The 25,150-nt window shown below is 37.2% G+C and overlaps 1 protein-coding gene across 1 annotated transcript in view; it reads left to right on the top strand.

Moving 5' to 3' along the window:
• The window catches only part of cfap58 (cilia and flagella associated protein 58), a gene marked incomplete at its 5' end in the record, with an annotated part of 117,061 nt that overhangs the window by 33,420 nt on the left and 58,491 nt on the right, over positions 1–25,150 (top strand). Inside the window, 2 exons of the mRNA XM_084106641.1 lie at positions 444–605; positions 2,674–2,820. Coding sequence (XP_083962767.1) covers positions 444–605; positions 2,674–2,820 — 309 coding nt within the window. The remainder of the gene's footprint in view (positions 1–443; positions 606–2,673; positions 2,821–25,150) is intronic.

Raw genomic sequence — 25,150 nt, 5'->3', positions numbered from 1 at the left:
AGCAGGTAACAAAATGATGTTGCTTTGCATTATACCCTGTTTTGTACAAAATCTATGGGGGTATCACACTTATCCTTCACGGACAAGGCAATCCCAAAATTCATTGCAATTACCTAATTTACTTTCAAGATATTCAATCTAAATCAGTGGTTCTCAATCTTTCTGACTCAACCCCCCATTGTCCAACACAATATTTGAACTCCTATAACATACATTAACTATAATTTATTATTTGGAACTAGGACTGTTGATAATAGGTATATTTATTAGCCACAATTTATTTTGTGTTTACAAAAGCTTACAGAACAATATGTTCTTCAGTAAAAACAATATGTATTGAAAAAAAAAATTAGACAACAGACAACTCACTAGGTTTTAAACATAGCTACAGACTAACTGTGATCTTGCTGATTTAACCCAACTGTCTTTGTCTGTCTTTACAGGTTCTTGAGAATATGGAGGACAATAAACTGAAGGAGATACAGATATTTGAGTATGAGAAGAGAATCGCAGAAGCTGAAACAAAACAGAAGCAGCAACAGAATCTCTATGAGGATGTCAGGACAGAGAGGGACCTCTTCAGTAAGAACCTGATGGAGGCCAAGGTAAAATGTGTGTGTGTGTGTGTGTGTAGACCTTTATATTATAGATCTGCTCCCAATGAACAAGAGAGCAGACATAGAGGCCAGTAGATCCATGGGAAGACTTCTTTGGGAAATACGCCCCACGGAAGCTTGTGTGAAGTTGGCGTGAACATTAATCTTTGTCCAGGAATCCGCCCCATGTGTGAGAAGTAGGAAATAGCAGGTAACCTATCCTGCTGTGCGGATTTAGGCTTGAAACTCTACAAAAGTACTTGAATGCTGATGCTTCTAGCTACGCAAAAATCATTTTCACGCATCAATGCGTTCCCAAATGTGTCCGAATGCAATTCATAGGGCAACACAAGTTACATTCTCAGCATTGCTGCAAGGAGCTCTATAGTGGGGCCGGTTTTCTCTTTCAGGTCCTCTACTGTCACGGTGGAGCAACAGTTTGAAGAGACTTTTATTGAGCAAGTTAATTAAAGGCATTAAATTAAATAGCATTACATAAAAAGAATGTTTCTGGCCTGAATAGAAGTTTAAATAGCAGGCATGAAACCAGTTATTTGTCAGTTCACTGATATCTTAAGGTCCCCATAAAATCAAAATGTATCGTCTTTTAGTCCATGTGCATTAGCTTTGAAGCTAATCTATATGCTAGAATCTTTAGGAGCTAATGTGCTCCTAAAAACGAACCTGTAGCATGTACACACATTACAGTATTTTTCTTCTAGAAATATGATCAAAATATTGATGACTCATCCTGCACTTCACACTCTAAAAAAAGCAAATCATAGTTCGTTTCTGTGATGTAATTAAAACCTGTTTTTTAAAGGGGTGATGAACTGAGAAATCAAATTTTCCTTGAGCTTTTGACATATAAGAGGTCATCATACTATAAGAATATCCTGTAAGTTTCAGAACTGAAAACGTCCTTGTTAGTCCAATAAAAGCTGTTATTGACACCAGGCACAGCGAACGACAGGTTTTTCAAAGTGGGGATCTATGACGTCAAAGGGTATCAAACACCGCCTCCGCAGAAGAAGATCAACACCTACTTCAACACTGTCTGTTTAGCCCTGCCCACCGATTTGCGCATTACATGAAACTCATCATAATATGCAAAACTGTTATCCAATCATAGTTTACTTCAATGCTTAAGTCTTCAATGCGGCACGCCCATAAAAACCGAGCGTTTCAGGAGCTAGGCTCAAAACCAGGGTAGAAAATAGCCTATTACTTTTTCATTTTGATGTTTTTGAATGTAAAAACCAAGCGAACGTCATAAGTTGACCTCAGACATCAATATAAAAAAAATAAAAAAGCCAGTTCATGACCCCTTTAAGAGACAAGCCTTTCAATATGTCAACCGTTCTGCATCAATAAGTACACTACCGTTCAAAAGTTTGGGGTTGGTAAGATCTTGTGCTCACCAAGGCTGCTTTTATTTGATCAAATATACAGTAAAAAAAAAGAAATGCTGCAAAATATATTTACGATTTCAAATAACTGTTTTCTATTTTAATATATTTTTTTTAAAATATTTCCTGTGATGGCAAAACTGAATTTTCAGCGTCATTACTCCAGTCTTCAGTGTCACATGTTCCTTCAGAAATAATTAGAATATGATGATTTGGAGCTCAAGAAACATTTCTTATTATTATCAATGCTGAAAACAGTTGTGCTGCTTAATATTTATAATATTAGTATTTTGTAGAAACCCCAATATATTTTATTCAGGATTATTTGAGGGGATACAAACAACATTGATTTGAAATAGATTTTTTTTAGTAACAATATAAAAGCCTTGTCTGTCACTGTAACTGTCACTGCACTGGTCTTTAGGAGACAAATGAGTGAAGCCTTGAAAACTGCAGTGAGAAAAGTTAAGTGTAAGATTTCCCAAATATATATTTTTCATGTCTATCAATGAGCGTCCTTTGTTGTCAGCTTTTCCTTGATGACCCATTTCTGCTCTGTCACTTTTTTTCCAGTGCGTGTGTGGATTTGTGTGTTTTGAGTGTGACTGCCTGCCTGGCCAGTTGTCTTTGTGTCTGTCTCTCACACGCCTCCTTGCGTTCACTTTTAGGATCTGAATGCTGAGATGAAACGCAAGGTGAAGAACATGAACCGAGAGTCTGAACAGCTGAAAGATGATATCACCATAAAAGAGGTGGCTTTAGAAAAGGAGCACCAGGAGTTCCAGCGCTTAGAGAGAGAGAGGGAATCTCTCAAGGTAACTCGTTTTATTCTCAACTACCATGTCTTGCCCTCTTTCTTCTGTTTATCTACAGGTCTAATGTTAATAGGCCTAGCCAGTGTCCTCAGTAAGCATGATGGGACATGTTTCCAGTGAAAATATGTGTCTGTCCACATTGAATGTGAAACTATCGCACAACCTCGACAGTCTCAGCCAATCATATTTAATGTACAGTTATGAAGTGGAGTTTTTGTCCTATGAGATTGCATGGTGAGCGGGCTACACAATGCAATGTGCAGACATGGAAACCATGAATGTAAACTATAAACTAAAAATGTCATTCCAGTTTGGACAAAAACTCTAATTTACATTACTTATTACAACTAGTTAGGATGTAAACGCTGTTTACATTAAGTTTAAATAATTAAATGACATGAAAGTATAAAATGATCACTATTTTTTTACATACCACAATTTCACACAATTTCAGAGTCAAATGTTTTTTTTTGTGTCATTTTAAAAATGTTTGGATACCTCATTAAATTGTCCAACATTCCAACTATGTAAAAATGAACCATTGTTCATTGAGTCCATTGTGTATTTTTAGAGATTGTTTTATAATTTTTAATATATATTAAGATTTTTTATATTTATAAAACAGTTAGTTTTGGTACTCTGATCGATATATTACCCCAACAGCACCTTAACTCCTTAAGGTCCTTAACGTAACCTGCTGACAATTACATCGTTAGTTACATGGCACAAGCTGATTGGTTCCTGTTGAGCTTGCTGCTCAACATTTAAATAGTTGGTCAGTGTTTGCTGTAGTAGATTTCAGCACACTTTCAAAGTTCTACTGAAACCCTCCACCTTCCCCAGCTCCACCTGTATAGATCTGCTTTGGGTAATTTCATGTATGTTATTTGTGTACCAACAACATGTCTTACTTGCTCACAGCAGTGTTTATGGATTGGCAGTAGCAAGTCTCTGTACTTGCTCTGCAGCAGCAGCAATAATTAATATCATCATCAGCAGCAGCAACAACAGGACCAGCAGCGTAGCAGATCTGTTCCGCCAAGAGCCTATACATTAACATTGTCATATACATTGCCATGCTAAACTCTTTATAGAGTTGTCATTGATAGAAATATACAAACAGTTCATTTAATTAATACCCATCTTTCGCTTTTGCTGAAAGTGTGATTATTATTTACTTATTTTTATACGCAGACTGGTCACTGTCTTCATAGGTGCTCATTTGTGGATCTTGACATGACCAGACAGCATTAGGAAAGTAACCTTGCATTCATCTCCGAGGAGATATTTTTCATAATCCTTTCATTATTACTTTCCAGATCTTTGTGCTTATCAAATACAATGGCAGGTCTCTTCTTCTCCCTGTCATAAGCTTTCAATATCACCCTCAATAAGGATAATAATGGAATATCAAATAGGATGGCACAAAAAATGAAAAAAAAAAAAAAATAGAAAACACAAAAGATCCCTCCATATTTTATGACAGAAATATAAATCTGAGTTCAGAGAGGGCTTTGACTCTACGCACTTTCAAATTCATCATCTGACATGAAAGACTTAATGAATATGCAGTGTTTTTTGGTGGTTATTGGAGTTGTAAATTATACATGACCTTGTTCTGAGATATAGAGTGCGGGGTGTGGTCGGGTGGGAGGTTAGTCAGAGAAAAGGACAAACAAAGAGAGAGAAAGCCTGAGTGATTGATTGACCAGCAGTCCTATAGGGTTGAACGATGCAACAGATCTAAAGTTTAGATTTACATGCAGCATAGCTAATGCACACATGCGCCATGGGCCTTATATAACAAGTTATATGAAGTGTCTTTTTATTTCATTTATTTGAACACTGAAATGCATACAATAGTTCAAATTGACCTGATGTGATTCATAGAATATTTCTCATTAAAATAATAAAATTTCTTGATATTCAATGTATTTTTCATAAGTATGAAAGAATCAGCAATGTTAATTATATAGTAGTCATAGGTTCAGGAAAAATATTTTTTTTTGTATTATCGCTATTCCAAGTCTTAGATGAAAGTATATAAGAAATGCATATGGTTATTTTGACCCTTTTAACTAACACACCTGATTCAACTCATCACCTCATTCACTATTCACTACATTACTTCACTAATATAGTCCTAATATAGTTCCTTCACTTGAAGGAATGAATGAAAACAAGGGAGTGAATTTGGATACTGAGTGTGTTGGAAGGGCTGCCACTTTTGCATAGTTTGTGCTTGCTGTTTAATAATCATTTGAAACTTAGCAAACTGGCATTTCCAGTAGTAATGAAAATATGTATCTTAAACTCTTTAATGGAAACTAGCATGTATAAACCCTAATAAAACAATTTGATAATCAAGTAAAAAGGAATTTATGAGTGTATGACATTACGCTGTAGCCACATTGGATCAGTGGTTTAGAAAATGGATGGATGATTCAGCTATGCGGGCGCAATCTTCTGGCGAGACGCGGGAATTCATTTGGCGTGACTGTCACAGTGCATTATGGGTATTCTCTAGCCGTTGAGCATATATTGGTTGTACACTCATTTTTGCGGTTCATTGTGGGATTGAGTGCACTCGATGACGTCCACTATGGTTTTGGACACCACTACAAATGGCTGTCCCCTCAAGTAGTGGCCTATTTAAGGGTTAACGGGGCGACTTCAGACACAGCCCAAGACTTGAATCGGGCAAAGCCACTGGAAGGCAAGCCTGCAACCAATGCAACAGCCACAGACCCTCTCATCTCCCAATAATAAGACCATCTCTGATGAGGAAGACAAAAAAAGTAGACCATTGAATCCAACACATGTTTTTTGGGTCATGCAATAGTGTTAAAATATATTTTAATATAAAAAAAAATTAAACAAAGAAGCCAACATAAAATCTCAGACTTTTGGAATCCATTCTATGTTAATATCTGGAGCACAATGGAATCGGTCCATCAGCCTGAACAGATTGTTTCAGAGGAGTGTGGACCAGTGGTCCGAACAGATGGTTTCAGACTGGAAGGTTCCTCCACACATGGGGTGGAGGGTTGTGGAGTTCTGGATGACAAGGGTGGAAAATTTCGACTTGCAGATCACAGACTTATGAGCTGTCTCAGAACTAAATAGATCCACGGATAACTGACAGTATTTTCTGATTAATCCAAACACTGCCTTGGGAAGCGTATAGTCGGATGCTCTTGAATATTCTCTCCTGGGTGACTGCTGAAGATCCTTAAAAGCTCATTTTGGGTGAAATATGGTCTGTGCATTTGTAAGGAACTAGACAGAAAGATTCATTAATAAAAGAAAATGGGCCTCAAGGGCTGGTGGGCAGCTACCCAACTTGAGCAGCTTACCCAGCATGCCACAGGAGGTGCTGTCTGGCGCCCCGACTGGTTATCAGGAAGCATGATGGCTCTGATGTTCACCTCTCCTTTGAACCATGAAGTGAAAAGGCAAGACGCCCAATGAAAGAGAAAAGGGAGAGAGAAAACCAAAAGATGCACTGAAGACTGAAACGTTGGGAAACTTTACAAAGCAAACTAAAGTCTGTGAACTCGATGCTGACACTCTCATGGTAGACATCAATGTAATCTTTGGAGAGCATGCTTCACCCTTGCTAATCAAAGTAAGAGGCATGTTTGAGCCGAGCTCAGCCCTCCCTCTGTTTAGATTCCTGTAGTAATAACGGAAAGCCACAGAGAACAGTAGAAAAAGACCAGTCGTCATCAGGAACAGAAGAGCACTTGCAATTACTTCCAGAGGATGAGAATTTCAGGCAAGATCATTTGGTAAACATTCAACCCTTCCACACAGGAAGCTAATTGATCATCATGAAGACTGAGTCATAAAGATATGTGCATCCTGCAGTAGAAATGAACTTTCACACTATAAAGAGGAAATAAAAAGTTTGAGGTTGGTAAGATGTTTTAATGTATTCGTCTCTTGTGCTCTCCAAGGGTGCATTTATTTGATTAAAAATACAGTAAAAATTTAAAATAACTGTTTTTTTAATGTATTATATTTTAAAATGTAATTTATTCCTGTGATGGCAATACTTAATCTTCAGCATCATTACTCCAGTTTTCAGGGTCATGTGATCCTTTAGAAATAATTCCAATTTGCTGATTTGGTGCTCAAGTTGGTGCTCAAGTAGTCAGTTTTTTGTTTTGTTTTGTGTGTGTGTGTAATATATATATATATATATATATATATATATAAATATATATTTTCAAGATTCTTTGATGAAGAGAAAGTACAAAAGAACAGCATTTATTTGAAATATATTATTTGTAACAATGTATGTCATACTGTCAGTTTGATCAATTAAATGTGTCCTCACTCTAAACTTTACTATAACTATTTCCGTAAGTATAATTATCATACTTAAATTCTTTTTATTTGCTTAAAGTCATTGTGAATTTTCATTTACAATCCATTTGTTACAAGTGAAAAAAATTTATTTATGTGAAAAAAATATAGCAACTACTGTAAATAGCTTGCTATATTATATCAGCGGACAAAAATGATGTATTTTTAGAATAAGATATTGGAACACTTTTCGGAATGTAGAAATTCTGATGTTCAGAGTTTTAACTTAATGCGTCAGGACAACAGTTGTTATCAAGTCTGGTACAGTTTTAGTATTGCTTACACAACATTAGCAATGCCATTTTAGCTATCTGAATGAGATAGCAATATTGGGGTCTACCAAGATAAAAAAATAAAAAAATAAAATGCAAAGGTGTCAAGTAACGAAGTAAAAATACCGGATAGGGTGAATTTGATTGTAGTTGGATGAGAAGTATAAACATATACCATTCCGACACCCTATTGGTTTGTACGCGATCCATCGTGTACACAGTCTGCCTCTAAAGTTTGACTTTTTGGCGGTTTTGAATTTGATTGTGCGGGTAAAAAGGGGTTTGGGCGGGTGGACAAAATTTGGGCTGGTTTGGGGTCAGTTCGGCGGTTTTCAAACATCTACATTTTAAAGTCTAATTGGTTAAAAAAATAAACTAAAGTGTGCATGTAGTCCCGCAGTCATCATGACATTACTAAACAGCCCATTCAGAGTCAGCTGGCGTTGGTGTTGACGTCACCGACGAGCACGCACTTTTAGCCAATCAGTGATCAGCAGGCAGACGTGATTTAGCGCGATAAGTTGCAGTCCAGACTGCATGCACTCTACTTGTCCCTGACAGCTGCTGAATCAACGATAAATCGGTTTTGACTGCTAAATTCTAGGTTATGTTCTGCAATGTGTACTTCCGAGGGTTAAAGTCATCGGTTCATTTCTTGATTGCCGTTTTGACAGTGTCCACCTGGACATTTTAGTCATATTTGCTGATTCTCCTTAATTATTGCCCTGTTTTGATCTGTTTTCCTGGAAAATTTATTGATTTTTTATTTTATTTTATTTTGTCATCGTTATTTCGTTTTAAGGAGATAAAAACGGTGCTTAACTTTGGATGACATGGTAATAAAATTATATCACATTATTTTGGCAGTAAAATTTTTCTTGGAGTGGGTGGGATTTGGTGAGCTTTTGTGCTGGAAATCACCGTCCCAATCTGGCAACACTGTGCACCATTACAATACTTACAGGCAACTAGTCATCATATCTTCCGCTCCATGAAACACGTTAATGCTCAGTAGTACACACATGGTTCTTTAATGTATTTGCATTGTATTAAAATGTGTTCATTTTCAATGGGCATATATGCAGCTGAAACAGGTAGCCTAGTGCATCCCAAATTTTTCAACATTAACATTTTAATATAACAATATAGTCATTTAGCCTGGGTTTCCCTATGCCGCCTTGCGCGCAGCGCGATTTTATTCACGCTGCTAGGCAGCCTGGATTCCATGGACCAGATTTTCGCCTCAGCGAGGGGACCAATCACAGAACGGGGAGGGAGCAGCAAGACGATGACGACGTCTTTGCGACACACCGAAGCAGTTTGTTTATATCTATGGATATACCTTTTACCCTCATGTTTGTCTTGCACAAACGGCAATAGTCGCTGAACGCCATCGTGTACACATAAATCTCTGACCCATCGTCTTCTTCCTCGTCGAATTTTTGTCGCTCTACATACGTCATCTGGTATAATTGAAACGATTGGCTATGAGCTACATACAGGCGCATTTGATAGACATTCGTAGCGCCCAATAAACGGCTCTGGGCATTCGTAAACCATGCCTCAAATACGAGAAAATGAACGTGGTTCCCAGACCACGTCTCAATGAGACGAGGTCTGACGTTAGCCAGGCTAATAGTCATTATGGCCTTTAGAAAAAATGTTTTTTTGAGGAGGTGGGGTAGCGCACTATAGGCCCCTGTGGCGCGACCTAATCTTTTGTCCTTAATGGCATTTTTTTCCTTACATTTCTTTTACTTTTATACTTTGAGTAGTTTTGAAACCAGTACTTTTGAAAGCTTGAGTTGATACTTCAACTTCTACAGAAGTCTTTTTAAACCCTAGTATCTATACTTCTGCCTGAGTAATGAATGTGAATACTTTTGACACCTCTGCTAAAATGAGAGGAAGTAGATGCACAATTCACACGTTTCATGTAATTGCCTCTTCTAATCGCTGTAACTACTCTATCACTGCATAATAATATGTCATGTTGTCATATGAATAGTGTTGCATGAAAACCTTACTTATTTTTCCTGTAATCCGCGTATAATTTTTTCAGGCATCACTTTACAAATAAAGAGCAAAAGGAATTAAATAGACTGATGGGAAAGGAAAGCGGAGCAAAGAAGATCGACAAACAACTAGAGAGAAAGAACGAAAGAGAGAAATGACGAACAAAGGCAATCTTTCATGTTTTGAGGTGCCGCAGGGACATGATGCAGAAAACTTTAAATTGATAGGGAGTTCACTGCAGGCTTATGTAACTCTCTCTGGCATTTCCTTTCTTTCACCTACATTCATTTGTTTTCTTGGTTTTTGTGAGCCTGTGTCTCACCCTTTGCCTTTTGTACTCTAAAAGCATACAGGTGCCCCAGAGCTGCAATTTACTCCTGCTTTCTTTTACCTTCTGCCTTTTCCTTCCTGTTTCCCATCACTTCTCAAGTCAAAACCATCATCAGTTTCCCTCTTTAACAAGAGGAAGAAAGATCCAGAACATCTGAATGAAGACATGCTTTGCATTCACAAACCTTGCAAGCATTTTTGGAGCTACAAGTATTGGCATTACTGCCTTAACTATTTAGTAGTCTAGCTTTTCCAAAAATATGCAGTATTGTGGTACTGTATAAAGTTAAACTGCTGCAACTTACTTCTAAACTATCCACTTTTTCCATGTAGCATTAAATCAGTTCAAATGAACTGATTTATTAATTTGAGATCTTGCATACAAGTCATTGTTACATGTTTTTGCAGCAAGATATTAAGTTATTGTACATTCACTTCCAAAAGTTAAGGGAAATTAATACTTTTATTCAGCAAATATGCATCAATTGATCAAAAGTGAAAGTAAAGACATTTATAAGTTTCTATTTTAAATAAATACTGTTCTTTTGAACTTTCTGTTCATCAAAGAATCCTGAAAAAAAAATGTATCACAATTTACACATTTATGTTAATCAGCACAACATTGACTATAATGTCAAATGTTTGTTAAGCACTAAATTAGCAAATTAGAAAATATTGAAAGGCAGTGTAATTATTAGCTGTATTCAGTTAAATGTAAATGTATTCGGTGTAAAAAGTTAAATGCTGTCATCCTAATTAAGATGTCCTTTGTTTTGCCAGATAAATACTGCTCTGATTGTAAATATTATTTAAATATAATAAATATAAATGATGTAATCAATAAATAAAACAAAAATATTGCCCACTTAAAGGGATAGTTCACCCAAAAATGAAAATTAGCCCATGATTTACTCACCCTGAAGCCATCCTAGGTGAATATGAATCAGACGCACACAATCGGAGTTATATTAAAAATGTCCTGGCTCTTCCAAGCTTTATAATGGAAGTGAATGGGTATATTTTTTTGGAAGTCCATCAAAGCGCATCCATCCGTGATAAAAGTGCTCCACAGGGCTCCGGGGGGTTAATAAAGGCCTTCTGAAGTGACGCGATGCATTTGTGTAAGAAAAATATCCACATTTAAAACTTTATCGACTAAAATAACTAGCTTCCAACCACTTCTTCACCACAATTTTCATTTTTGGGTGAACTATCCCTTTAAATTGCTTCAGTGCAGTTAGCATATTTTCTTTATCTGTGTCTATTCTCTGAAGTAGCTTTACTGTAATTTAACTTCTTTGAGAGTAGCTTGTAGTTTGGCATGTGACAGTTTCAAAGCAGCTTTCCGAACACTGCAAACATAGGAAGTCATATGTTTCATTTTTTCTAAAAATGTCACCAGTCTGTTGCACTCTCTGTGCTTTGATGAATACGTAATTGAGCTTTAAGTGGTTGGAAGCCTTTTAGCATGTCGTTAACAGTAATTTCTGTTTTTAGTCTTTACTTCATGCTTTTTTCTTATGTGTCATTTGCCACTGGCTTCAGATGGAAGGCCATAGAATGTGAGAGTTCTCGGCCACATGCAGATGGAAGGAGGCAGGAGAACATGCCATTTGCCCATTTTCTCATAAAACCTTAATACATCTCATTTAATATTCTTACGGGATGTCTCTTAGTTAGTCTTGGGTTTGTGTCCGTAATGAACTGTGAAGGAGGAGGACATGGAAAGCAAGGAAAAGGTTCTGTTCGACAAGCTTGGGGCAGATTTTTTGATTGACTTATTGAACTTCTCATGACTGGAATTTGATATGTAATTCTGAGAAAAGTCTGAGAATACATCGAAAATCTAGGTTTTATTTTTATTTGAACCTATAATGAACTAGAACTAGATTTTAAACTAGAATAGGGGTAAATTTGAAGTAAATATCTAAGCAAAACCTTGCTTCACTAAGCAAATTTGTGACATTGATCATGTGAACTCCTTTGTACAAAAGATCAGATTTTCTTGCTTTCCACTGAAGCACAAGATGCTCTTTGGAACATTCTCAAATCATGCTGGAGGATATGCATCATCAGGTTTTGCACAAATAAGTCTATATGCCAATTCAAATATATGTTTTTATTTAAAGGACAGTTCTGTGGAAGATAAAATCAGAAGTGTATAAATAATAATATAATGGCAATATATAGTCATGCAACTCTAGATTGCGCAGGCTGGTGAAGGAGCTTAACTCAATATGATTGCAATTACATCATTCTCTATAGGGCACAGCTGATTGGTTCCCGCTGTATCAGTAGCCAATGAGCTTGCTGCTCAGCTTTAAAATACTTGGCTGTAGCAGTTTGCAGCGCACTTTCAGAAACCCTCCATCTTCCCCAGCTCCACCTGTATAGATCTGCTACAGGTAATTCATGTATGCTTGTTCAAAAGCAGCGTGTTGTGCATGAATTGACATTAGCAAATCCTATACTTGCTCTGCAGAAGCTTATAATACAATATTATAATATAATATTTATATAACATAATATTTTATAGTCAGATTGAACCTCACCATTGGCATGTCAAGGAACTCATGATGGAAAAAGAAAAAAACTTGGAAGACATGCTTGGAAGACATCTGAGTGTTTTGCATTACACACAACTCTTTGGTCACGCTTCGTTCACTTCATCAGGCTGACTGGTAAAAAAGGTGATTTGCACCTCCGTCATTGTCACCTTTGTTATTAATTTGTCAGATACACTCTGTCAGCCAACCTACATATCTAACAATTGTCAGCAATATTATGCCTATGACAGAAAGTCAATATCACCCTTCGGTAAATGGTGACATACTTGGGTTCATTACATTTCCATGGAGCAGCTGTCATTGCATTCATTCTCGGCTTCACATTTTACCTCCCAGTATCCGCTAATCCTGTCAGAATGCGTCAAAGTCAAAGCATAACCCTTGCAGGAAATGGGGGTCGTTGCTACACCATGTTTAAAGGTGCTGTTTTTTTTTTTTTCACTGTACTTAAGCATAAAAATACCATAATATATTTGCAGATATTTAGGAAACATACTGTACTAAATTCACAAACTCGTTTATCTGAAAAACAATGCTACAGCCAGTTATTTTACTTTGAAATGTGCGTTCCGTGTCGGAATGTATGTTTTTGTTTTGGTCTGTGTGATTTATCCAATAGAATTTCGACACTCCAGGTTGCCAGTTGGCGGAAAACGCAGCATATTGCAGCGATGATTGAAGCCAACAAACAAATGTGTCAGAGATCGCAGATTCTATCCGACCTAAAAAGCATCCATCTAAAAATCGATATAAACGGAAGCATATTAAAAGGCGGATAAATCAACTCATCAACTTACAGTGTGTAAGTCTCCTTGCCTTCCATTGTCAATTTCGCTCACTCCTGTTGAGTGTCCTCAATCTAGAAACCCGCGTGAGGAGGAGGGGGCGGGGTCAACTCTTTCCAACATTTAGAATTTGAACTGCAGTACCCATTTCAACCACTAGTTGTCAATATTACATACTGCACCTTTAATGTTACCCACACGACATAAGGGATTCTTTCCATCTAAACCGGTTGTGTCTTTCAAGCCTAGTAGTGAATGTTTTATAAGCAATTGGATAACCATATTCAGCACAGTAACACAGAACTGAATGTTTTATTAACCGCAGGAGGGTCAAAAGTTATATAGTGTACCTTTAATGATTTTTTAAAAAACATTTATCTCATATTCATGTAAAGCTTTAATCTGTAAACAGAATGAAGAGTAAATATATGGGTTTACTATTGCTTCATCATTTCTTTCTCCCCCCCTGAGCTGAGTTCTGAAGTAACTGCTTTGAAATCATTCTGAAATCAGAGTAATCTACAGTATGTGTGTATTTTACCCCAAACGCACGCAACATCAAATTACTTTGAAACTGTTGATCAACAAAAATCACTGGAATCACTGTTGATGAAAATGTAAAAAAATAAATTAAAAAGTAACATTGCAGGAGGATATAAACAAAGTGCTCACAATGTATAGAGAACGATTTCCCTGTTTTAACTGAATACTGGTTAACTGACCTGCTTATATATGAGATTATTAAGCTATATCCACAACATAAACATAATATTAAAACATATATTGTGCAGACAATGAAGAAAATTAGTGTTTGTTGAATTCTTGATGCATGTCTAAATGTTTATACTTTTTTCAAAAAGCTTGCAAATTTGGTTAAAGTTTCAAGCTGTTAATTTGACAAACATTTTAGTTATTTTTCATTACCAGGAACTAAAATAGTACTTTTAAAGACTGAAATTAAGTGTGAAATGGACAAAAGCGAATTAATATGATATATAGACCAAATATTCCTTACACTGTAAACATTTTTTTTTTTTTTAAGTTTTGAAGAAAGATTATTGGAGTATGTTTTGCAAATAAATGTGAACATTTTTTTTTTAAAAGTGTAATTTTAACATAATAGTACACCCAAAATTTACCATCTTGGAAATACCATTTAGAGGGATAGTTCACCCAACAATTAATATTTGGTAATCATTACTCTTCAATATGTCGTTACAAACCTGTATAACTTTTTTTCTTCTGTGCAACATTTATTTAATTTTTTTTTTTTTGCACCCCATTCAGCGTTCTTCTAAATAGCTTCTTTTGTGTTCTGAAGAAGAATACAGGTTTTGGAACGACAGGAGGGTGAGTAATGATAACGGTGATTTTCATTTTTTGGTGAACTATCCCTTTAAAGGGCATTTTCAAGTGTTTATAAGATGAGTTGCCTTACAGACGGCTTCATAGGAAGCAATGCCCTTTTGTCCTGCTGGTCTCTTGTCTCCACACACAAAGTCCATTGTGCCAAGACATTGACCTTTCAGCTCTTCCTGTTGTTGTTTATTACCTCAAGCCTTGACAAACACACCAAGAAAGAAGCTCCTGTGTTCTTTGAAGCGGCCAGCGCGGAGTCTGTCTACTGGCTAACCCTCACCCCATGAAAAAACAATTAGGCCACTTCATAAGAATTGATTAGCATGTTAATGAATGGGCTGCACTTTCTCATCACGAAAGGCTACGGCAGGGGGTAATGAGGGGAGAGGTTGCTCTCAGCACAAGCCACGTCCAGCTGGTTGTTATGCATGCCGAGAGGCGTCATCGATCTCGAAGAAATCTTATTACATGCTCCAGACACTGTCTGCAAATGTTTAGTACTAAACCGAGAGAGGAGGGGAGAAAGTTTCAGAATTTAATTTCGTAAAAAGGAAGTGATGATGTGTAAAGAATGCAGCCGGGTTTTAAATGATGTCCTGCGCTTTTTGAAATTTCATCGGCATTCCGCAGTAAATGGGCAACCTTTAAAAGGACCCCTCGCACTTGGTCCCGGTTCAGTGTTAACCAGTGTTAATTTTGGCAGCCATTTTTGATTTAGTCTTAGTCTTCATAGTTTTTGTCTAGTTTTAGTTGACGAAAAGTAATTGCATTTTTTGTCAACATTTAGTCATTACTTTTAGTCAAACTGCAACTGTTACCGACATTAATTTTGGTAGCTATTTTATATGTAGTCTTTAGACAAACAATGTCATTATAATTTTTCTCTCCAGCCCAATTCAATTAAGCTTATGAAAAATCAAGGTAACAGGCTGTATTGACGTGGCAATTTTTAGCAGTAGCACTTGTGAAATTCTATATATCCCTTTTCCTTAGTTCAGTGGTTCTCCAATTTTTTAGAGTGCCGTACCCCCCTCCTCCTTTTCCATTAAGGGACAATATTTGCCCCCTTTAATAGATTTTTCCAGGTCATTTTTTTTTACCTTTATAAAATAAATAATGCTTTAAATAAAACAATGTTCAATAAATATGCAATGATGGTGATACTTTTAAAGGGGTGGTTGATTATGATTACACTTTTTTAACTTTAGTTAGTGTGTAATATTGCTGTTTGAGCATAAACAACATCTGCAAAGTTACAATGCTCAAAGTTCAAAGCAAAGGGAGATACTTTCTTTTAAATAAATTGCTTTTTAAGGACTAATCATGACATTCCTGACATTGACACATGACATTCCTCCCGGGTTAGTGACATCACCAACCCTAAAATTTACATAAACCCCGCCCCTGGGAACACGATTTATAGATTATCAAGATAGAATATGCGAATCTAGAAGATAACTACACATAAGCTGCATAAATTCATCAACTAACCATTCAGAGATGTTGTCTACATGTTGTCACTTCTTGAGTCTCTCCATCATTGTCTGACTCTGGTTTGAACATAAAAGGCTAAAAGGTTTTGAAATTTTCAGTGCACGTCCGTGTGAGGTAAAAGGACACAAGCTGTTGAAGCTTCGCCCTCTGTGCCGGGAGCAGCAGCTCATTTGCATTTAAAGGGACAGACACAAAAACGGTGCATTTTTGCTCACCCTCAAAAAGTGACAACTTTAACATGCTATATAAAAATATCTGTGTGGTATTTTGAGCTAAAACTTCACATACACACTCTGGGGACATCAGAGATTTATTTTACATCTTGTGAAAAGGGTATTATACCACCCCTTTAAATATGAATTAATATTACCACCAGTAGGTGGCGGTAAGCAGGGGGGCAGTGTTTTGGAAAACATTGAATCCCGCCATTGATTAGCAGGCCATCACCTGCTGTTAGCATTCATTAGCATTCATTCAGTCTAACTGCTGTTAGACTCCCATTCATTTTGGTGTCACTTTGACAGCGAATAACTTTACATCTGAGGCGTTTAAAGACTCCATTTGTCCATTATTTATTTCTAAAGAAACACGAAAATGTATAAAAGGCTCCATTACCTTGTATCTTACGTTATGGCCCCGTAGAAAAAGTTTTTGTAAAAATAGGCTAATGATTGCGTCATAACCACGCGACTCTCTGTCGCACAGTAGAGAAATCACCGTATGGACAGGAGGAGAAGCTCGCGGGCAATCGGGGGGACGTGGAGGCAAAATGACAAAGTAATTAATCAGAATACTTAGCAAAAGTTGCTCCTGCTCCTAGCTCATGGACACCTCCTACTCACACTCTCCGTCTCTGCAAGTTTCGGAAGGGAATGATTCAGATTTCTCTTGGCACAGCTACTAGAAGACAGACGGGTTGCTCACGTCACATCTACGTCGTCAAGCTCAGTTTGAGTCTGCGCAGTACGGTCAGCCATCAGGAAGTGAGTGCTTCTAATTTACTTCACTTTTCTCTGTTGAATCCAGTGGCGTCGCTGTGTCCATTTCTTATACTGTCTATGGCGATAAGTCACTGTCTTTATGAGTGAGTCATCGAGTCATTCATTTATTCAGTAACGAAGCAAGTGGCTGTATTTATGAACGGGTCATTAAATCTCACGATTTGTTCAAAGCCACAGATTCGTTCTCGAATCACCGCTGTGTGTTGCAGTTCTTCTGTGGCGTTTCGTTGCAAATTAGAGCAATAAGTCTACTGACAATTACTGTTTTAAATGTAGTAGGCTACATGATCACTTAATGTTAACCTGGCCTTTTGTTTGTTGAACTGTTGTATAAAATCAATGTCACATTTGAAATCGTGTGGATATTCGGGAAACATAGCATTCTTGCTCGTATAATATGATCAACATTAAAAACACTAAACACTTTTGTTAGCAGATTTAGTCTCACAAACAGCGCAAGCGGCTCATGACAGAACACAGACCGACTGAATGACACTTTAATTTAAGTAGAAAATCTCAAATGAAGATCGCTGAACTCCAGCTTGTCTGTGTTTTCAGATCAAATCTGGCAACCGTAAGCATGAACGCTCACAAAAACAAGTGGTTTTGTCTTTTTTCGTCAACGATATTGCATGTGTTGATATAGTTATCGTTTAATGACGTGGGTGTCGTGTCAGGGAAAAAAAGGTCGTCAACGAACATTTTTCGTCAGAGAAATCAAGGCTCCAGAATAAGAAAACGCCCCCTGAAGTCTCTTAAAACATTTATTTAATTTGTCTGCTAACAATTTTCAACAGTGGACATACATGGCTCACAGCTGAAGTCTGTAATTTTTCATGAAAGTCTCCAATAATGTATTAATATAGTTTTAATAGCATATGATATGATGGTGATGTAAATAACATTTTGAATATTTTTGGAATACAACGGAAAACTCCTTTATTATGCTGGTGAATGTGATTTTGACACCTTTGTTTATCCTGGAACAACATTCCAATTAACCAATCAGATTTGATGCACAATTTAATCAATTTAAAAGCTCAGGGAGGATTGGATTGGATTCAAACTTTTAACCTTCTGGAGCTCCTCTGTGGGAATCAAGACCGGTGTGGCTTCCGCTCAGGGGTGCGTTTCCCGAAAGTATCGTTAGCCAACTATGGTCGCAAGTTCCGTGTTTATCAGCATAGTTCAACGATTTGGTGTTTCCCGAAACCATCGTTCCAACGAACGTTCGCAAACAGCATCGCGAGCTGTCGTTAGAAGCATAGTTTCTAGTTTACATGAGATGTAGACTGAATACATCCTTATCTTTAGCAAAATAAGCAAGCTGACATTCAGTACAACCCATGTTATTTATTTAGAATACATACAAATGTAATTTACGTCTTTTAGTTTGTCAAGAGACTTAAAGCACCGTTTTTGAAGACTGCGCATGTGCGAACGTGCTCTACTATGTAAGAACGAGCCAAATACTGAGTCTGGTAATAAAGCAAAATAACTGAGAAAAATTAGAAATGGTCTTCAGATGCCATGTCTGTAACTTATATGACAAAATCTAGCATTAATTCGATCTCAAACAGATTAATTAAAATAAGTTATTAGTCCACCACGTGCGAGACGTCATAAACCAACGTGGGTGAACGATACTTTGCGACATATGGTTTCGGGAAACAGTCGTGACTAGCTAGTTGATTTCTCCAACGATGCATCGTACTATGGTAGTTAAGCAGCGAGCTATATAGTTGTACGGGAAACGCACCCCAGCTCAGCTCAGCTCAACGGCTCTCGGGCCCACCCGAAATTAAATTTTCAAAATTACAGCTTGATTGCAACTTTTTATTTTCACACATCATATGTCTCATATTTCATCCCAAGCTCCTTGATAACCTAGTATTCTAACTTAAAAAAAAAAAAAAACGCCACAACCTTTATTTTATAATTGATAGAAATTATTTTCACACAGTAAATAATTGTTTTAATGGTTACTTATTTGTTAAGATTTTTTTTTTTAAATAAGTGACAGTTAATATATATATTTTTTATAATGGATTTTAATATTTTTAGATAGAAATTTAAAAAAAAGTGTAAAACGTTAAAATCTGTAACTACAGGGATTAAAGTAACAAATAGAAATAGGGAAGGCATGGAAAAAGTGACAGTTTTAATGCTAATTTTATACTGTATATCAAGAATAATAATAATAAAAAAAACAACAACAGATAAGCAAAAATGTTATTATGAAAACAACATTCAGCACTTACATATCATCACGAGCCTATTGTAGCGTTTGGGACATTAGTAGTGTGTGGGCTCTTGGAGTGAACCTGAGCTGGGTGTTGAACAGGATCTTTGGTCTTTAAGACAACCAGCAGAAGGCTCCTACAGCCTGACTGCCTTTCTTGCTTTCTCTTCCTCTCTCTCAGGGGATCAAGGTTAAGACTGGTATCAAATGAAGTGTAAAGCACTCACGCCTATCTACCCTCTGTCTCTTTTTTTTATCTTTCCCATCTACTTTTTTTGGTCTGTTTTCTACCTTCTTGGCAGACCTATATGTTTACCCCACTGCATTTCCCGCAGGCGACCAAAGAAGTGTCAATGGGTGAGAGACAGAGATGGATTTTGAAGTCAAATGTCTTGATGAACTACTACAGTCTCCCACCAAGGGAAATTTACAGCAACATTTTGAGCTCTTGCACAACTTCTGACAGACATACATACTGACTTCTAGGTCAAAATGCCTGTCCTGTCGAGTTATTAGTGTAAGCACAGCGGGTTATATCTCGCGAATATGCACAGGCAAGACATAAAAAAAAGGGTGAGGGGAGGGGGGGGATCTGCCTAACAGATCTGTCAGCATCTATTACTATTTCATTAATATTAATATTAATCAAACAACTAAGAAAAAATGTGACCAATGGTTTGGCTGGATTATATTGTTCATTTTAATAAGCCATTTAAAACCGAACATGAAAACATGCTCAAGTCTAAATGAAATAAATGTAATGCTAATTTAAATTACAGGCCTCCTGCTTCTCAAAGTCAAAGAGTGTTGGATGTATATTAATGTATTAAAGCCAAGAGTCACCCTGTGCCAATAATATGCAAATAACTTAAGTCGTTTTTTGACTCATTAGGGGTTCAAGCATGCAGCCCGATCATAACCAAACCAGTGCAGCAAGATTCTCTGGAGTCTTATTGTCAAAATTTATCAAAAAAAGTTGAAATTTCACTTCACAGTCCCTAAGGGCCGCCACAACGTTTGAAGTGGGAGGAGACACTTTTACTAAAATGGCTACAACTCGTGAACAGAATGAGATATTTTCACCAAACTCAGCACACCTATGTAAGAGCTCATTCTGTGGTCGCGCGAAAAAGGACGTGGCGACTGGCCACTTGGTGGCGCTATAACAGGAAAAAAACATAAAAAATGGCTCTGGCTACTTCACCGTTCATCCAATTGACTTGGAAATTCGCATGCGGTGTCTTTGTCCGAGGTGCCTTGACTGTCTAGGTGGACACTGACGTATCTCATAAAACATGTCCGCCATCGGCCAATGAAGTTCGAGCAGCTATGAGGTTAACGGAGTGCGATTGGAACAAAACTTGCTGGGCCCGTTTGACTTACGGCCCTGGAGGCCTGTGAGAAATTCGAAAGAAATCGGCACCTTCGCGTTTTTCACGTTCATAAATTGTTGCGTATCAGACCTCTGCTGTCCGTCGAATCGTTTGTTAAATATTGGAGAATATTTCAAAAAACAACTTTGGCGAACTAGTCCTAGGTTTTTGGCTCAACCTCGCTAAAACCACGACGGCACAATTCTCTGGACTCTCTAGGTCAATAGTAATCAATTTTTTTTTTTACTTTGGCCTTTGGATAGCTATAGCAGGGTCATTTAAAAAACAGGCGTGGCCAAGTGTACCCAAAAGCCCTTCGTTCCTAGACTCAGAACTTTGAAGACTCAGAACTTTGCATCATTATGTGAGCACATGCGGCACATGATTCTGTAGAAGCACGCATACTTTTATGGAAATTGACCCATAGGTGGGGCTTTAACTGTTAAAAAGGTGTCAAAATGATGTATTTCTATGGCAAATCCCACTTCACAAAATCGGGTGTGCGCGTGCATCACAGGATTCTAAAGAAGCACGGAAAGTTTTATAGACATCGGCCATTGGTAGCGCTTTAACTGTTATAAAGGCAAAAAATATATTATCCTATGCCATATTACATTTAAATGACTGAAAAATAGTCTGCTCTGCGCAAAACTTCACAAAATTAGCTGAGCATATGCGCCATATGATTCTAAAGAAGCATGAAAACTTTTACAGAGATCGGGCCATAAGTAGAGGTATTACAGTTTAAAAGGTTTAAAAAACAAACAAAGTCAAAAACACTACATTTCCATGATATATGACCTGAAAGTGCAAAAAGCTGTCTTTTTCCTCTCCGATGTACTTGTTAAAATGCTTGATAAATATTTTGTAACCAGCAGCTCAAACATCAAGTTCTGAGACCCTATAGTTTTTAGCGCAATTTTCCCCCGAAATTGCGCTTGTTAACTCATGATTTCTGTTCTGTGCGTCTGTGCGCACCAATCTTGCACTTCTATCTACTCCTCAACCAGACCACCTAGAGACTTCGGGTTTTCGGCATTATGTTAAGGAAGGTCTAATCTCGGGAACGCACAAAAAAAATCCAGGAAAAGATTTACTATCTCTTAGTGTTGTGATCCCATGAGGTGAGAAAATTGCGCTAAAACACTCACCGAGTTTTTATTACTTGTTTTTTTATAGGCCTTTTTTTAGGCCCTTTTTATTAGGGGTTCAAGCGTGCAGTGCTGAAACCCTGTTGTTATAGTAAATTTTTCCAAGGATCAGCATTCTCCCCTAAAAGTGATCGGGCAGACCAAACCGTAAGGCGTAGAGACTTGAAACTTTGAGGGCTGGTAGTACTCACACCGCCTACAACGTCACCAAGGCCCGCCCCAATCGGCCTAACGGGGGCGCTACAGCGGTCAAAAGTATGAAATGGCTCATAACTCCTAAACTGTTAGTCGTAGGCTCAAGTGTCTTATATCGTTGGAATCCTTGACTCAATGCCTCGGAATTGCTCATTCTTTGGCGACAATTTTGAGTAATTTTGGATTTTGTGAAAAACCTACTTTTGCGCACTAGTTCTCGGCTTTTGGCCTGATCGGAACCAAACCAGTGCAGCAAGATTCTCTGGAGTCTGATTGTCAATAATTATCAAGAAAATTCGAAATTTCGTTGCACGGTCGCTAGGGGGTGCCAAAATGTTCTATATGTCAGTGGCCACTTTTACAAAAATGGCTATAACTCATGGACAGAACTAGATATTTTCTATACCACTTTTTAAAGGTCTTGGTCTCTAGTCGGAATCGACCGCATTTTTACTCGGTCTCGTCTGAAGAGGACTCTGGATTTTATTTCAAGACCGGCCGAGACCACAACTGAGGGCATATCATGAAATTATTTGTTAACATCATTACTGTGATTAGGCGTTAAACTTCCGACCAAGAGTTTGACTCATGTCTAATTTTAAATGTTTTTTGTTTTTACTGATTGTTTTACGGTGGCAATTACCCACCCCGCACACACACTCCACACACACACTCCACTCCACACGTGAATGCGGGAGACAGGAGAGCAAGCTGTGCCGCCACCGTGGCTGTCGTCGGAGAGATGTCAGACAAAATCATTCAGGGCTGCCAACTCTCACGCATTCAGCGTGAGACTCACAATTGACACGCGCTCTCACGCCACACATCCATTTTTCTCACGCACAGAAAAATCGCGAAGCAAAGAGGACATTGACACCGACAGACAAGACAGAGTAGGTTACTTATAATATAAAAAAAATTTTTCTCAGAGATCTCTCAGAAAAAAAACAAACAGATTCTGTCTATTCTATTACGAAATTCAAACAATAAATACAGTTTTGGCGCTTGTAAATGTGAGTGACAGATCCCTAGTGCCTCAGTTCAAGCTGTACGTGAACCGATGATCTCTACTAGCTCGAATGTAGTAAATAAACTTGAATGAACAATGTTGAAAGATACAGTATAACTTACCGAAATGTATATTCCTCATTCATAATATCGCCCAATCAGTGTTTTTCAACCGCGGAAAGAGGTAAAACAGCTGGAGAACAATTGTCATAACATTTACCTCAGGAAAGCCGTTTAATGACCATAATAGCACGTTAGTTGGCTAGAAAAAAATAGCTATAGAGAGTATTTTGCTAAATATGTGTAGGCTACTATATTACATATTTATTATATTTTACTTATATCATTAAATAAAGTTGTTATAATAAAAAACTCATTATATTTAATTTGAGTTATTTTTAACCTTAAATAATACTGCCAGCTGATAGGGCTCTCTGTATGTTTACAGCATTAGGTGAGTTTTTTTTTTTTCTTGAGAAAAATTAATGCCTATCTTGTGTACCTAATATTTATCCAAATAAGTCAATATTCACAAGGATTTAATTTAATTGAAATCGTGAAATTTGTGTCAAGCAATAATAAACAAACGTAGCTTACCAGAAATAGGTAAACATGTAAACATTGTAACATGTTGTCACTAAACCTAATAAAATTCTGTTTAATTACTAAAATGTTTTGACAATCGCAATACACTTATTGTGATGCAAGATTTTATTTTTATTTTTTACATCCCCCCAATCCAAACTGGGCGATAACCAAAAACATAAGTCAAAACACATGTGAGATATTTACAAACTGTAATCAAAATAAAACACAAATACAGGGTTTCCTTCCCCGTTGCACACTAAAGCTGAACAATATGTAAATATATATAAAATAATTTGACTACTAGGCAAGACTTAATGCATGGATCTGTATGATACATATTCCACCACCTGTTATTCACATTAATTTAAGACATAGGCCCAATGGACTGTGTCATCGAGATTAGCATTTTTACGGAACTTTGAGTTTTAAAATGGCCGCATATGCATATTCCACATTTTGTGTGTCATGCAGGACTTGCACTGGTCTTGGTCTTGACTCGGTCTCGGCCTGTCTTGGTCTTGGTCTTGACTTGGTCTCGACCCTTCAAAGTCTTGGTCTTGTCTCGGCCTCGGCCTGTCTTGGTCTTGGTCATGACTTGGTCTCGGTTTAGGTGGTCTTGACTACAACACTAGGCCTAGACCTTAACAGCATAGGCATGAAGGTCTTAAAACGCTTAAACCCCGTTAATTGCTGCTTGCAGCTATATTTTATTCATTTTATTACTTGAATAATTACTTCGAGAGATGTATTTTATTTTAAAGTCGGCGTGTCCAACTAGGAACACACAGGAGATCGCAGGAATAGTAGTAATAGAAAACCATAAAACATAGACGATAACCAAAAAACTCAAAGTGCAAACTTAAAGCCTGGGTATTCTTCATTTTCCTCTTTTCGCTCCGTCTGCGGTCTTACTGCGCTTACAGCCAAAGGAAGTACAAAAGTTTATTTTGTACTTTGAAAGGTATGCAAGATTATGTTCAATAATAGTTTTTGCTGTGGTATCAAGTGGTATCAAATCGTTAAATTTCACTGTATTGATATCTAATATGCTGTCATCTTGTCAATCATGCACAAAACTACATTGAACTTGGTTGAAACATCATGTGATTAGGCACAAAGAGCTTTGTTTGCCAACAAAAGGAATATCGAATCTGACATCCCAATCAGAATCAGACAAAATTAATTGAACCTGTAATAGAGCATATTGCTCTCTCTTGATGTGAGGTCTACACACAAAACAGAACTTACTAAATGAGACAAAAAATGCAGGCAGCAAAAAAGTGACGGATTTTTATTACTGGTTAAAGTTATTTCCCCTGCCTGTTCTGCCTTGGTTACATCAGCAAAAAACAAAACCTTTTTAAGAGGCAGAGAAAATGATTACATTTTAATGAATGGCTATAAAAACAAACATGCACTGATGAATTGCACATAATAAAAACAGAGGCATTTATTAGATGAGTAATTAGAGTCCATTTTTATTTCATGTTCTCTTTTGTACTTTAGGCAAAAATTACAACAAAAGGAAGGAAATTGTAATAGAATACACCATGAAATGTAGTAAGAATACCTGACTAC

The sequence above is a fragment of the Abramis brama genome (genome assembly GCF_963993115.1).
Source record: "Abramis brama genome assembly, chromosome: 2".
Lineage (NCBI taxonomy): Eukaryota > Metazoa > Chordata > Actinopteri > Cypriniformes > Leuciscidae > Abramis > Abramis brama.
This window is presented reverse-complemented; position numbering and strand designations above follow the sequence as displayed.